The sequence below is a fragment of the Oncorhynchus nerka genome, unplaced genomic scaffold (genome assembly GCF_034236695.1).
Source record: "Oncorhynchus nerka isolate Pitt River unplaced genomic scaffold, Oner_Uvic_2.0 unplaced_scaffold_1227, whole genome shotgun sequence".
Taxonomy (NCBI): Eukaryota; Metazoa; Chordata; class Actinopteri; order Salmoniformes; family Salmonidae; genus Oncorhynchus; species Oncorhynchus nerka.
The window spans coordinates 78,899-95,292 of record NW_027040111.1 but is presented as its reverse complement, the minus strand read 5'-3'; the positions used below and the strand labels follow the sequence as shown (position 1 = coordinate 95,292).

Below are 16,394 nucleotides of genomic sequence, written 5' to 3'. Positions count from 1 at the left end.
AATATACCCCTGGTGAACTAGTCCTTAGTTAGTAATATACCCCTGGTGAACTAGTCCTTAGTTAGTAATATACCCCTGGTGAACTAGTCCTTAGTTAGTAATATACCCCTGGTGAACTAGTCCTTAGTTAGTAATATACCCCTGGTGAACTAGTCCTTAGTTAGTAATATACCCCTGGTGAACTAGTCCTTAGTTAGTAATATACCCCTGGTGAACTAGTCCTTAGTTAGTAATATACCCCTGGTGAACTAGTCCTTAGTTAGTAATATACCCCTGGTGAACTAGTCCTTAGTTAGTAATATACCCCTGGTGAACTAGTCCTTAGTTAGTAATATACCCCTGGTGAACTAGTCCTTAGTTAGTAATATACCCCTGGTGAACTAGTCCTTAGTAATATACCCCTGGTGAACTAGTCCTTAGTTAGTAATATACCCCTGGTGAACTAGTCCTTAGTTAAATATACCCCTGGTGAACTAGTCCTTAGTAATATACCCCTGGTGAACTAGTCCTTAGTTAGTAATATACCCCTGGTGAACTAGTCCTTAGTTAGTAATATACCCCTGGTGAACTAGTCCTTAGTTAGTAATATACCCTGGTGAACTAGTCCTTAGTTAGTAATATACCCCTGGTGAACTAGTCCTTAGTAATATACCCCTGGTGAACTAGTCCTTAGTTAGTAATATACCCCTGGTGAACTAGTCCTTAGTAATATACCCCTGGTGAACTAGTCCTTAGTTAGTAAAATACCCCTGGTGAACTAGTCCTTAGTTAGTAATATACCCCTGGTGAACTAGTCCTTAGTTAGTAATATACCCCTGGTGAACTAGTCCTTAGTAATATACCCCTGGTGAACTAGTCCTTAGTTAGTAATATACCCCTGGTGAACTAGTCCTTAGTAATATACCCCTGGTGAACTAGTCCTTAGTAATATACCCCTGGTGAACTAGTCCTTAGTTAGTAATATACCCCTGGTGAACTAGTCCTTAGTTAGTAATATACCCCTGGTGAACTAGTCCTTAGTAATATACCCCTGGTGAACTAGTCCTTAGTTAGTAATATACCCCTGGTGAACTAGTCCTTAGTTAGTAATATACCCCTGGTGAACTAGTCCTTAGTAATATACCCCTGGTGAACTAGTCATTAGTTAGTAATATACCCCTGGTGAACTAGTCCTTAGTTAGTAATATACCCCTGGTGAACTAGTCCTTAGTTAGTAATATACCCTTGGTGAACTAGTCCTTAGTTAGTAATATACCCCTGGTGAACTAGTCATTAGTTAGTAATATACCCCTGGTGAACTAGTCCTTAGTTAGTAATATACCCCTGGTGAACTAGTCCTTAGTTAGTAATATACCCCTGGTGAACTAGTCCTTAGTTAGTAATATACCCTGGTGAACTAGTCCTTAGTTAGTAATATACCCCTGGTGAACTAGTCCTTAGTAATATACCCCTGGTGAACTAGTCCTTAGTTAGTAATATACCCCTGGTGAACTAGTCCTTAGTTAGTAATATACCCCTGGTGAACTAGTCCTTAGTAATATACCCCTGGTGAACTAGTCCTTAGTTAGTAATATACCCCTGGTGAACTAGTCCTTAGTTAGTAATATACCCCTGGTGAACTAGTCCTTAGTTAGTAATATACCCCTGGTGAACTAGTCCTTAGTAATATACCCCTGGTGAACTAGTCCTTAGTTAGTAATATACCCCTGGTGAACTAGTCCTTAGTTAGTAATATACCCCTGGTGAACTAGTCCTTAGTAATATACCCCTGGTGAACTAGTCCTTAGTTAGTAATATACCCCTGGTGAACTAGTCCTTAGTTAGTAATATACCCCTGGTGAACTAGTCCTTAGTAGTAATATACCCCTGGTGAACTAGTCCTTAGTTAAATATACCCCTGGTGAACTAGTCCTTAGTTAGTAATATACCCCTGGTGAACTAGTCCTTAGTTAGTAATATACCCCTGGTGAACTAGTCCTTAGTTAGTAATATACCCCTGGTGAACTAGTCCTTAGTTAGTAATATACCCCTGGTGAACTAGTCCTTAGTTAGTAATATACCCCTGGTGAACTAGTCCTTAGTTAGTAATATACCCCTGGTGAACTAGTCCTTAGTTAGTAATATACCCCTGGTGAACTAGTCCTTAGTTAGTAATATACCCCTGGTGAACTAGTCCTTAGTAATATACCCCTGGTGAACTAGTCCTTAGTTAGTAATATACCCCTGGTGAACTAGTCCTTAGTTAGTAATATACCCCTGGTGAACTAGTCCTTAGTTAGTAATATACCCCTGGTGAACTAGTCCTTAGTTAGTAATATACCCCTGGTGAACTAGTCCTTAGTTAGTAATATACCCCTGGTGAACTAGTCCTTAGTTAGTAATATACCCCTGGTGAACTAGTCCTTAGTAATATACCCCTGGTGAACTAGTCCTTAGTTAGTAATATACCCCTGGTGAACTAGTCCTTAGTTAGTAATATACCCCTGGTGAACTAGTCCTTAGTTAGTAATATACCCCTGGTGAACTAGTCCTTAGTTAGTAATATACCCCTGGTGAACTAGTCCTTAGTAATATACCCCTGGTGAACTAGTCCTTAGTTAGTAATATACCCCTGGTGAACTAGTCCTTAGTAATATACCCCTGGTGAACTAGTCCTTAGTTAGTAATATACCCCTGGTGAACTAGTCCTTAGTTAGTAATATACCCCTGGTGAACTAGTCCTTAGTTAGTAATATACCCCTGGTGAACTAGTCCTTAGTAATATACCCCTGGTGAACTAGTCCTTAGTTAGTAATATACCCCTGGTGAACTAGTCCTTAGTAATATACCCCTGGTGAACTAGTCCTTAGTAATATACCCCTGGTGAACTAGTCCTTAGTTAGTAATATACCCCTGGTGAACTAGTCCTTAGTTAGTAATATACCCCTGGTGAACTAGTCCTTAGTTAGTAATATACCCCTGGTGAACTAGTCCTTAGTTAGTAATATACCCCTGGTGAACTAGTCCTTAGTTAGTAATATACCCCTGGTGAACTAGTCCTTAGTAATATACCCCTGGTGAACTAGTCCTTAGTTAGTAATATACCCCTGGTGAACTAGTCCTTAGTTAGTAATATACCCCTGGTGAACTAGTCCTTAGTTAGTAACATACCCCTGGTGAACTAGTCCTTAGTTAGTAATATACCCCTGGTGAACTAGTCCTTAGTTAGTAATATACCCCTGGTGAACTAGTCCTTAGTTAGTAATATACCCCTGGTGAACTAGTCCTTAGTTAGTAATATACCCCTGGTGAACTAGTCCTTAGTTAGTAATATACCCCTGGTGAACTAGTCCTTAGTTAGTAATATACCCCTGGTGAACTAGTCCTTAGTAATATACCCCTGGTGAACTAGTCCTTAGTTAGTAATATACCCCTGGTGAACTAGTCCTTAGTTAGTAATATACCCCTGGTGAACTAGTCCTTAGTAATATACCCCTGGTGAACTAGTCCTTAGTAATATACCCCTGGTGAACTAGTCCTTAGTTAGTAATATACCCCTGGTGAACTAGTCCTTAGTAATATACCCCTGGTGAACTAGTCCTTAGTAATATACCCCTGGTGAACTAGTCCTTAGTTAGTAATATACCCCTGGTGAACTAGTCCTTAGTTAGTAATATACCCCTGGTGAACTAGTCCTTAGTAATATACCCCTGGTGAACTAGTCCTTAGTTAGTAATATACCCCTGGTGAACTAGTCCTTAGTTAGTAATATACCCCTGGTGAACTAGTCCTTAGTAATATACCCCTGGTGAACTAGTCCTTAGTTAGTAATATACCCCTGGTGAACTAGTCCTTAGTTAGTAATATACCCCTGGTGAACTAGTCCTTAGTTAGTAATATACCCCTGGTGAACTAGTCCTTAGTTAGTAATATACCCCTGGTGAACTAGTCCTTAGTTAGTAATATACCCCTGGTGAACTAGTCCTTAGTTAGTAATATACCCCTGGTGAACTAGTCCTTAGTTAGTAATATACCCCTGGTGAACTAGTCCTTAGTTAGTAATATACCCTAGTCCTTAGTTGAACTAGTCCTTAGTTAGTAATATACCCCTGGTGAACTAGTCCTTAGTTAATATACCCCTGGTGAACTAGTCCTTAGTTAGTAATATACCCTGGTGAACTAGTCCATAGTAATATACCCCTGGTGAACTAGTCCTTAGTTAGTAATATACCCCTGGTGAACTAGTCCTTAGTTAGTCCTTAGTTAGTAATATACCCCTGGTGAACTAGTCCTTAGTAATATACCCCTGGTGAACTAGTCCTTAGTTAGTAATATATCCCTGGTGAACTAGTCCTTAGTAATATACCCCTGGTGAACTAGTCCTTAGTTAGTAATATATCCCTGGTGAACTAGTCCTTAGTAATATACCCCTGGTGAACTAGTCCTTAGTAATATACCCCTGGTGAACTAGTCCTTAGTTAGTAATATACCCCTGGTGAACTAGTCCTTAGTTAGTAATATACCCCTGGTGAACTAGTCCTTAGTTAGTAATATACCCCTGGTGAACTAGTCCTTAGTTAGTAATATACCCCTGGTGAACTAGTCCTTAGTTAGTAATATACCCCTGGTGAACTAGTCCTTAGTTAGTAATATACCCCTGGTGAACTAGTCCTTAGTTAGTAATACACCCCTGGTGAACTAGTCCTTAGTAATATACCCCTGGTGAACTAGTCCTTAGTTAGTAATATACCCCTGGTGAAGGATATGCTGCCCTCTGCTGGTCAGGATGAGCCCCTACAGACGGCTGAGTCATCAGGAAGCAGCAGAGACCTCCATCCTCCACTAACACACAGCTTGCTGGCAAAGCTTTGAGTAGGAAAGAAATCAAGACTCAAAACAAACATACAAAAAAAGCTTTTAATCAGGGACCTTGTACAAAATGATGACACTGATTTATCTTCACATTGTGAAAACTACTTTTTCAGACGATTGGATTGAAGTAAAAACAGAGAAGGCAGGAAGTGCATATTACTAAGGGAAGATGTCAACTGCACCCTCCGCCTCCACATGAAACGCCCTTCACAATGTTCAGCATTCACACTTATGTCAGGCCTCTCAAGTTCCCACTCTGATGCGGAGTTTGTAACCATGAGGGCATTTACCAGTTGTGTCGTCATAAATACCAGTGGGACCATTCGTGTGATTTGAACTTGTTGAGAATCGTCGATTGGCTAACGGCCAACAAGCTGCGTCCTCCTAAAAGTACAGCTTTTAAACAAATTATAGTTCAAAAACCACTGCTATTTTTAAATAATGTTTTGTTGCATTTAACTGCCTGAATATGTCCTTTAGTAGGTGAGGTCAGCATGTGGGAGAAGTGGGAGTTTTCCCACTAGTAATTACCAGTTGGAGGGACATTGAAGTAGATTTAACCCAGTCGTATGTGGCAACTTCCCAGTTGGTTCCAAACGCACCACGACACTGCCTGCAGCACTTTGGTAAAGGGGGCGTGTCTGTAGCATGGGACATCGCCTACTCCGGGGTCATGTGACAGGATGTCACCAAGCACAACACAGGGTACATTGGCCAAATCATTGAAAACTTTGGCTTGCTTATATAACGTGGGTACTACCCGTTTTATGAAATGAGGGAAGTTGGTAACGTGGGTGTGGAGCAATTTGACGAGGTGCTGAAAGGCCCTATTCTCAACCCCCCGAGAACGGACACATATCCACGCAATAAACCCCAAGACTGTAAAAAATATAAACATTGCCTACCTATCGCTCTGAACTTTGGCCCGGTCAGAAACAGCTGAATGCAGACGGGAGGTGGAGTGAATTCTTTGTGTTTCCGTCATGCCACACTATACTGGGGTGATGTGGGTGTCATGGAGGTGCTCCTTCATGCTACACTATACTGGGGTGATGTGGGTGTCATGGAGGTGCTCCGTCATGCGACACTATACTGGGGTGATGTGGGTGTCATGGAGGTGCTCCGTCATGCTACACTATACTGGGGTGATGTGGGTGTCAACATGTCGGAGGTGTTGGCAGCAGCTATTCTCCTTCTGCGTGGAGACTGTTAACGCTTTATCCACAACTCTGTCCATCACCGTTATAATCTTACTTTCATGACAAGATGTTCCCAAACTGGAGATTTGAACGATGGAGGATCCTCCACCAATCACCATCGTACAGAACTAGTTCCCGGCTGCGCCTCACAAAAGGACGGTTTTTTGAAATGCGCCAATTAAGATTTGAATTTTTATTACAATAGGCTCTAGTTGTTTCAACGGAATAGACTGAAATGTTCAGCTCAGATTTACTGCAGACGTAAGGCCTACAACACAGCACAGACTATAGGACTGGTGTTGTTAATCCACAAGTCCCCGTACCCAATGGTTCAGGATGAAAACGTGTACCATTACACCCCTCCTGTACGGTACATTGTCTGTCGGTGTTCAGTCTTCCAGGGCAAAGTCGTATGGTTGGAAGTCGTTTCGTAGTTGTTTGCTCAGACCCTCCTCCTCCTCTGGGGTCTGTTTACACTGTCTCCAGTCGGCCCTCTCCGGGATGTTCAGCAACGCCTCGCTGGCCAACACCTCCCTGCACCACACAGAGAGACACACAGAGAGACACACAGAGAGACACACAGAGAGAGACACACAGAGATAGAGACACACAGAGATAGAGACACACAGAGATAGAGACACACAGAGATAGAGACACACAGAGAGAGAGACACACAGAGAGAGAGACACACAGAGAGAGAGACACACAGAGAGAGAGACAAACAGAGAGAGAGACACACAGAGAGAGAGAGACACAGAGAGAGAGACACACAGAGAGAGAGACACACAGAGAGAGAGACACACAGAGAGAGAGACGCACAGAGAGAGAGACACACAGAGAGAGAGAGACACACAGAGAGAGAGACACACAGAGAGAGAGACACAGAGAGAGAGAGACACACAGAGAGAGAGACGCACAGAGAGAGAGACGCACAGAGAGAGAGACGCACAGAGAGAGACGCACAGAGAGAGCACAGAGAGAGAGACGCACAGAGAGACACAGAGAGACACAGAGAGACACGTTAGTAACTGTTTTCAGTAGGGCTGGAACGACCCATATGCGTCCCTGAATCAAATGTTGAAGATACTAGAGCATCAGTCCAGGGACCCCTAACCGATCCAAAACGTAGCATCAGCCCAGGGACCCCTAACCGACCCAAAACGTAGCATCAGCCCAGGGACCCCTAACCGATCCAAAACGTAGCATCAGCCCAAGGACCCCTAACCGATCCAAAACGTAGCATCAGCCCAGGGACCCCTAACCGATCCAAAACGTAGCATCAGTCCAGGGACCCCTAACCGACCCAAAACGTAGCATCAGTCCAGGGACCCCTAACCGATCCAAAACGTAGCATCAGTCCAGGGACCCCTAACCGACCCAAAACGTAGCATCAGCCCAGGGACCCCTAACCGATCCAAAACGTAGCATCAGTCCAGGGACCCCTAACCGATCCAAAACGTATCATCAGTCCAGGGACCCCTAACCGATCCAAAACGTAGCATCAGTCCAGGGACCCCTAACCGATCCAAAACGTAGCATCAGTCCAGGGACCCCTAACCGACCCAAAACGTAGCATCAGTCCAGGGACCCCTAACCGACCCAAAACGTAGCATCAGTCCAGGGACCCCTAACCGATCCAAAACGTAGCATCAGTCCAGGGACCCCTAACCGACCCAAAACGTAGCATCAGTCCAGGGACCCCTAACCGATCCAAAACGTAGCATCAGTCCAGGGACCCCTAACCGACCCAAAACGTAGCATCAGTCCAGGGACCCCTAACCGACCCAAAATGTATCATCAGTCCAGGGACCCCTAACCGACCCAAAACGTAGCATCAGTCCAGGGACCCCTAACCGATCCAAAACGTAGCATCAGCCCAGGGACCCCTAACCGATCCAAAACGTAGCATCAGTCCAGGGACCCCTAACCGACCCAAAACGTAGCATCAGTCCAGGGACCCCTAACCGATCCAAAACGTAGCATCAGTCCAGGGACCCCTAACCGATCCAAAACGTAGCATCAGTCCAGGGACCCCTAACCGACCCAAAACGTAGCATCAGTCCAGGGACCCCTAACCGACCCAAAACGTAGCATCAGTCCAGGGACCCCTAACCGACCCAAAACGTAGCATCAGTCCAGGGACCCCTAACCGATCCAAAACGTAGCATCAGTCCAAGGACCCCTAACCGATCCAAAACGTAGCATCAGCCCAGGGACCCCTAACCGATCCAAAACGTAGCATCAGTCCAGGGACCCCTAACCGACCCAAAACGTAGCATCAGTCCAGGGACCCCTAACCGATCCAAAACGTAGCATCAGTCCAGGGACCCCTAACCGACCCAAAACGTAGCATCAGCCCAGGGACCCCTAACCGATCCAAAACGTAGCATCAGTCCAGGGACCCCTAACCGATCCAAAACGTATCATCAGTCCAGGGACCCCTAACCGATCCAAAACGTAGCATCAGTCCAGGGACCCCTAACCGATCCAAAACGTAGCATCAGTCCAGGGACCCCTAACCGACCCAAAACGTAGCATCAGTCCAGGGACCCCTAACCGACCCAAAACGTAGCATCAGTCCAGGGACCCCTAACCGATCCAAAACGTAGCATCAGTCCAGGGACCCCTAACCGACCCAAAACGTAGCATCAGTCCAGGGACCCCTAACCGATCCAAAACGTAGCATCAGTCCAGGGACCCCTAACCGACCCAAAACGTAGCATCAGTCCAGGGACCCCTAACCGACCCAAAATGTATCATCAGTCCAGGGACCCCTAACCGATCCAAAACGTAGCATCAGCCCAGGGACCCCTAACCGATCCAAAACGTAGCATCAGTCCAGGGACCCCTAACCGACCCAAAACGTAGCATCAGTCCAGGGACCCCTAACCGATCCAAAACGTAGCATCAGTCCAGGGACCCCTAACCGATCCAAAACGTAGCATCAGTCCAGGGACCCCTAACCGACCCAAAACGTAGCATCAGTCCAGGGACCCCTAACCGACCCAAAACGTAGCATCAGTCCAGGGACCCCTAACCGATCCAAAACGTAGCATCAGTCCAGGGACCCCTAACCGACCCAAAACGTAGCATCAGTCCAGGGACCCCTAACCGATCCAAAACGTAGCATCAGTCCAGGGTCCCCTAACCGACCCAAAACGTAGCATCAGTCCAGGGACCCCTAACCGACCCAAAACGTAGCATCAGTCCAGGGACCCCTAACCGACCCAAAACGTAGCATCAGTCCAGGGACCCCTAACCGACCCAAAACGTAGCATCAGTCCAGGGACCCCTAACCGATCCAAAACGTAGCATCAGCCCAGGGACCCCTAACCGACCCAAAACGTAGCATCAGTCCAGGGACCCCTAACCGATCCAAAACGTAGCATCAGTCCAGGGACCCCTAACCGACCCAAAACGTAGCATCAATCCAGGCAGCCCAGGGACCCCTAACCGACCCAAAACGTAGCATCAGTCCAGGGACCCCTAACCGATCCAAAACGTAGCATCAGCCCAGGGACCCCTAACCGATCCAAAACGTAGCATCAGTCCAGGGACCCCTAACCGACCCAAAACGTAGCATCAGTCCAGGCAGCCCAGGGACCCCTAACCGACCCAAAACGTAGCATCAGTCCAGGGACCCCTAACCGACCCAAAACGTAGCATCAGCCCAGGGACCCCTAACCGATCCAAAACGTAGCATCAGTCCAGGGACCCCTAACCGACCCAAAACGTAGCATCAGTCCAGGGACCATTAACCGATCCAAAACGTAGCATCAGTCCAGGGACCCCTAACCGACCCAAAACGTAGCATCAGCCCAGGGACCCCTAACCGACCCAAAACGTAGCATCAGCCCAGGGACCCCTAACCGATCCAAAACGTAGCATCAGTCCAGGGACCCCTAACCGACCCAAAACGTAGCATCAGTCCAGGGACCCCTAACCGATCCAATACGTAGCATCAGTCCAGGGACCCCTAACCGATCCAAAACGTAGCATCAGTCCAGGGACCCCTAACCGACCCAAAACATAGCATCAGTCCAGGGACCCCTAACCGATCCAAAACGTAGCATCAGTCCAGGGACCCCTAACCGATCCAAAACGTAGCATCAGTCCAGGGACCCCTAACCGACCCAAAACGTAGCATCAATCCAGGGACCCCTAACCGACCCAAAACGTAGCATCAGTCCAGGGACCCCTAACCGACCCAAAACGTAGCATCAGTCCAGGGACCCCTAACCGATCCAAAACGTAGCATCAGTCCAGGGACCCCTAACCGATCCAAAACGTAGCATCAGTCCAGGGACCCCTAACCGATCCAAAACGTAGCATCAGCCCAGGGACCCCTAACCGACCCAAAACGTAGCATCAGCCCAGGGACCCCTAACCGATCCAAAACGTAGCATCAGTCCAGGGACCCCTAACCGATCCAAACCGTATCATCAGTCCAGGGACCCCTAACCGACCCAAAACGTAGCATCAGTCCACCCCTAACCGACCCAAAACGTAGCATCAGTCCAGGGACCCCTAACCGACCCAAAACGTAGCATCAGTCCAGGGACCCCTAACCGATCCAAAACATAGCATCAGTCCAGGGACCCCTAACCGATCCAAAACGTAGCATCAGCCCAGGGACCCCTAACCGACCCAAAACGTAGCATCAGTCCAGGGACCCCTAACCGATCCAAAACGTAGCATCAATCCAGGGACCCCTAACCGACCCAAAACGTAGCATCAGCCCAGGCAGTCCAGGGACCCCTAACCGATCCAAAACGTAGCATCAGTCCAGGGACCCCTAACCGATCCAAAACGTAGCATCAGTTAGAAAATAGGTTCAAAGGTCATGCTGGTTCACAATTTTTGTTTGCTGATATTACTTTCTTTCTAGCTTCTGAAAATATCTCTCATCTCAACTGCGTTGACAGTCATTGATCTCCAAGCATGGAACTGGGTTGACAGTCATTGATCTACAAGCATGGAACTGCGTTGACAGTCATTGATCTCCAAGCATGGAACTGCGTTGACAGTCATTGATCTCCAAGCATGGAACTGCGTTGACAGTCATTGATCTCCAAGCATGGAACTGCGTTGTGGTGTAGTAGATGTCTAGTCTCCTTTATGGCTCTATTCTGATATTGGTAGTGGTGTAGTAGATGTCTAGTGTGGTAGATGTCTAGTCTCCTTTATGGCTCTAATCTGATATTGGTAGTGGTGTGGTAGATGTCTAGAATCCCTAATCTGATATTGGTAGTAGATGTCTAGATTCTCTTTTGGCCCTAATCTGATATTGGTAGTAGTGTGGTAGATGTCTAGAATGTCTTTTGGCTCTAATCTGATATTGGTAGTAGTGTGGTAGATGTCTAGTCTCCTTTATGGCTCTAATCTGATATTGGTAGTGGTGTAGTAGATGTCTAGTCTCCTTTATGGCTCTAATCTGATATTGGTAGTAGTGTGGTAGATGTCTAGTCTCCTTTATGGCTCTAATCTGATATTGGTAGTAGTGTGGTAGATGTCTAGTCTCCTTTATGGCCCTAATCTGATATTGGTAGTAGTGTGGTAGATGTCTAGTCTCCTTTATGGCTCTAATCTGATATTGGTAGTGGTGTGGTAGATGTCTAGTCTCCTTTATGGCTCTAATCTGATATTGGTAGTAGTGTGGTAGATGTATAGTCTCCTTTATGGCTCTAATCTGATATTGGTAGTAGATGTCTAGTCTCCTTTATGGCCCTAATCTGATATTGGTAGTAGATGTATAGTCTCCTTTATGGCCCTAATCTGATATTGGTAGTGGTGTGGTAGATGTATAGTCTCCTTTATGGCTCTAATCTGATATTGGCAGTAGTGTGGTAGATGTCTAGAATCTCTTTTGGCCCTAATCTGATATTGGTAGTAGTGTGGTAGATGTCTAGTCTCCTTTATGGCTCTAATCTGATATTGGTAGTAGTGTGGTAGATGTCTAGTCTCCTTTATGGCTCTAATCTGATATTGGTAGTAGTGTGGTAGATGTCTAGTCTCCTTTATGGCTCTAATCTGATATTGGTAGTAGTGTGGTAGATGTCTAGTCTCCTTTATGGCTCTAATCTGATATTGGTAGTAGTGTGGTAGATGTCTAGTCTCCTTTATGGCTCTAATCTGATATTGGTAGTGGTGTAGTAGATGTCTAGAATATCTTTTGGCCCTAATCTGATATTGGTAGTAGTGTGGTAGATGTCTAGTCTCCTTTATGGCCCTAATCTGATATTGGTAGTGGTGGGGTAGATGTCTAGTCTCCTTTATGGCCCTAATCTGATATTGGTAGTAGTGTGGTAGATGCCTAGTCTCCTTCACTGTTGACGTTGAGACTGGTGTTTTAGCGTCTGATATTGGTAGTAGTGGGTAGTACTATTTAATGAAGCTGCCTGTTTCTCAAACTAGATTTGTTATTTTATTTTACCTTTATTTAACTAGGCAAGTCAGTTAAGAACAAATTCTTATTTTCAATGACGGCCTAGGAACAGTGGGTTAACTGCCTGTTCAGGCAGAACTTAGATGTTGTGAACAGTCAGGGATTTGAACTTGGCCAGTATTTGAACTACTAGCCAGTGGTTACTGCCCCTCTACACTCTAACCACTAGGCTACCCTGCCACCTCTACACTCTAACCACTAGGCTACCCTGCCACCTCTACACTCTAACCACTAGGCTACCCTGCCCCCTCTACACTCTAACCACTAGGCTACCCTGCCTCTGCCTACGCTCTAACCACTAGGCTACCCTGCCACCTCTACACTCTAACCACTAGGCTACCCTGCCACCTCTACACTCTAACCACTAGGCTAACTGCCTGTTCACCTCTACACTCTAACCACTAGGCTAACCTGCCACCTCTACACTCTAACCACTAGGCTACCCTGCCTCCCCTACGCTCTAACCACTAGGCTACCCTGCCTCCCCTACGCTCTAACCACTAGGCTACCTGCCTCCTCTACACTCTAACCACTAGGCTACCCTGCCCCCTCTACACTCTAACCACTAGGCTACCCTGCCCCCTCTACACTCTAACCACTAGGCTACCCTGCCCCCTCTACACTCTAACCACTAGGCTACCCTGCCACCTCTACACTCTAACCACTAGGCTACCCTGCCACCGAAGATAGTCTAATGTACTTCTACTCTTGCTCAGTTGTGCACCGGGGCCTCCTACTTTCTATTCTGGTTAGAAACAGTTCTGTTCTGTGAAGGGAGTAGTACACAGCATTGTACGAGCTCTTCAGATTCTTGACAATTTCTCGCATGGAATAGCCTTCATTTCTCAGAACAAGAATAGACTGACGAGTTTCAGAAGAAAGTGCTTTGTTTCTGGCCATTTTGAGCCTGTAAACAAACCCACATGTTGATGCTCAAGATACTCAACTGCAATTTGCCTAAGTCCCTCTTTGTGGCACCTGACCAAACGACTAAACAGTAGTCAAGGTGAGACAAAACTAGGGCCTGTAGGACCTGCCTTGTTGATAGTGTTGTTAAGAAGGTAGAAACTAGGGCCTGTAGGACCTGCCTTGTTGATAGTGTTGTTAAGAAGGTAGAAACTAGGGCCTGTAGGACCTGCCTTGTTGACAGTGTTGTTAAGAAGGTAGAAACTAGGGCCTGTAGGACCTGCCTTGTTGATAGTGTTGTTAAGAAGGTAGAAACTAGGGCCTGTAGGACCTGCCTTGTTGACAGTGTTGTTAAGAAGGTAGAAACTAAGACCTGTAGGACCTGCCTTGTTGATAGTGCTGTTAAGAAGGTAGAGCAACACTTTATTATGGACAGACTTCTCCCCATCTTAGCTACTGTATCAACATGTTTTGACCATGACAGTTTACAATCCAGGGTTTAGTCTCCTCAACTTGAAACATCACATCACTAGTTTCTAGGTTAGATCATATAGCTACTGTGTGTGTGTTTGTCACTGGCTTTGAGTTAAGCCAGAGTGTCTATATATGCGGATGAAACTTCACATCACTAGTTTCTAGGTTAGATCATATATGGTGTGTGTGTGTGTGTGTGTATATACCTGCCAAACTGCAGAGGGAAGTTTTTCTGAATGCGGTAGAAGAGTTTCTCTCCAGAGTCCAGCTCTACGTAGAAGTACGGTGTCCCTGGAGGAGCAATCTGATAGAAAAAATATATGATTTATTATAACCAAGAATTATCAGAAAATATGTAAAAGCAATTTAACAGTCCTGTTACAGTTAACGTCTGGGTGGTCCCGGGAATCCAACCCACTATCCTGGTGTTGCAAGCACCATGCTCTACAAAATGGCCTACAGACAACCACAGTTTCAGCATTACCATTTCCCAGCATTACCATCTCCTAGCACTATCACCTCGCAGCATTGTCATCTCCCAGCATTACCGTGCCCTAACATTATCATCTCCCAGCATTAGTGTGTCCTGGCATTATCATCTCCCAGCATTACCATGTCCTGACATTATCATCTCCCCGCATTACCATGTCCTGACATTATCATCTCCCAGCATTACCATGTCCTGGCATTATCATCTCCCAGCATTACAACGTCCTAGCATTATCATCTCTCCGCATTACCATCTCACAGCATTACCATCTCACAGCATTACAACGTCCTAACATTATCATCTCCCAGCATTGCCATCTCCTAGCACTATCACCTCCCAGCATTATCATCTCCCAGCATTAGCGTGTCCTAGCATTATCATCTCCCAGCATTACCATGTCCTGGCATTGTCATCTCCCGACATTACCATGTCCTGGCATTATCATCTCCCGACATTACCGTGTCCTAACATTATCATCTCCCGACATTACCGTGTCCTAACATTATCATCTCCCCGCATTACCGTGCCCTAACATTACCATTTCCCAGCATTACCGTGTCCTAACATTATCATCTCACCGCATTATCATCTCCCCACATTACCATGCCCTGGCATTATCATATCCTAGCATTACCGTGTCCTAGCGTTGTCTCACAACATTGCCGTGTCCTAGCATTATCATATCCTAGCATTACCGTGTCCTAGCGTTATCTCACAACATTACCATGTCCTAGCATTATCATATCCTAGCATTACCGTGTCCTAGCGTTATCTCACAACATTACCGTGTCCTAGCATTATCATGTCCTAGCATTGTTACCAACTAGCATTGTCATCATCAACTTAAAATGAAATACATGTTTTTAAACTTCAGTTGATCTGAAACATTCCTACAACATGTTCCCTCATTAGATGGTGGTTCTCCAATGGAACGCGTTCCCTCATTAGATGGTGGTTCTCCAATGGAACGCGTTCCCTCATTAGATGGTGGTTCTCCAATGGAACGCGTTCCCTCATTAGATGGTGGTTCTCCAATGGAACGCGTTCCCTCAGATGGTGGTTCTCCAATGGAACGCGTTCCCTCATTAGATGGTGGTTCTCCAATGGAACATTAGATGGTGGTTCTCCAATGGAACCATTAGATGGTGGTTCTCCAATGCTTCCCTCCCTCATTAGATGGTGGTTCTCCAATGGAACGCGTTCCCTCATTAGATGGTGGTTCTCCAATGGAACGCGTTCCCTCATTAGATGGTGGTTCTCCAATGGAACGCGTTCCCTCATTAGATGGTGGTTCTCCAATGGAACGCGTATTAGATGGTGGTTCTCCAATGGAACGCGTTCCCTCAATGGAACGCGTTATTAGATGGTGGTTCTCCAATGGAACGCGTTCCCTCAACGCGTTAGATGGTGGTTCTCCAATGGAACGCGTTCCCTCATTAGATGGTGGTTCTCCAATGGAACATTAGATGGTGGTTCTCCAATGGAACGCGTTCCCTCATTAGATGGTGGTTCTCCAATGGAACGCGTTCCCTCATTAGATGGTGGTTCTCCAATGGAACGCGTTCCCTCATTAGATGGTGGTTCTCCAATGGAACGCGTTCCCTCATTAGATGGTGGTTCTCCAATGGAACGCGTTCCCTCATTAGATGGTGGTTCTCCAATGGAACGCGTTCCCTCATTAGATGGTGGTTCTCCAATGGAACATTAGATGGTGGTTCTCCAATGGAACGCGTTCCCTCATTAGATGGTGGTTCTCCAATGGAACGCGTTCCCTCATTAGATGGTGGTTCTCCAATGGAACGCGTTCCCTCATTAGATGGTGGTTCTCCAATGGAACGCGTTCCCTCATTAGATGGTGGTTCTCCAATGGAACGCGTTCCCTCATTAGATGGTGGTTCTCCAATGGAACGCGTTCCCTCATTAGATGGTGGTTCTCCAATGGAACGCGTTCCCTCATTAGATGGTGGTTCTCCAATGGAAGATGGTGGTTCTCATTAGATGGTGGTTCTCCAATGGAACGCGTTCCCTC

At 46.1% G+C, this 16,394-nt stretch overlaps 1 protein-coding gene across 2 annotated transcripts in view; it reads right to left on the bottom strand.

The window, feature by feature from the left end:
* Window positions 1-4,882: 4,882 nt before the first annotated feature.
* The window catches only part of cwf19l1 (CWF19 like cell cycle control factor 1), a 59,769-nt gene continuing 48,257 nt past the window's right edge, over window positions 4,883-16,394 (bottom strand). For both annotated transcript variants that reach the window (XM_065015902.1, XM_065015903.1), the window contains exons 14-15: window positions 14,082-14,179; window positions 4,883-6,584 (exon numbers count right to left, since the gene is read on the bottom strand). In XM_065015902.1, coding sequence (XP_064871974.1) covers window positions 6,440-6,584; window positions 14,082-14,179 — 243 coding nt within the window. In that variant the 3' untranslated portion in view covers window positions 4,883-6,439. The remainder of the gene's footprint in view (window positions 6,585-14,081; window positions 14,180-16,394) is intronic.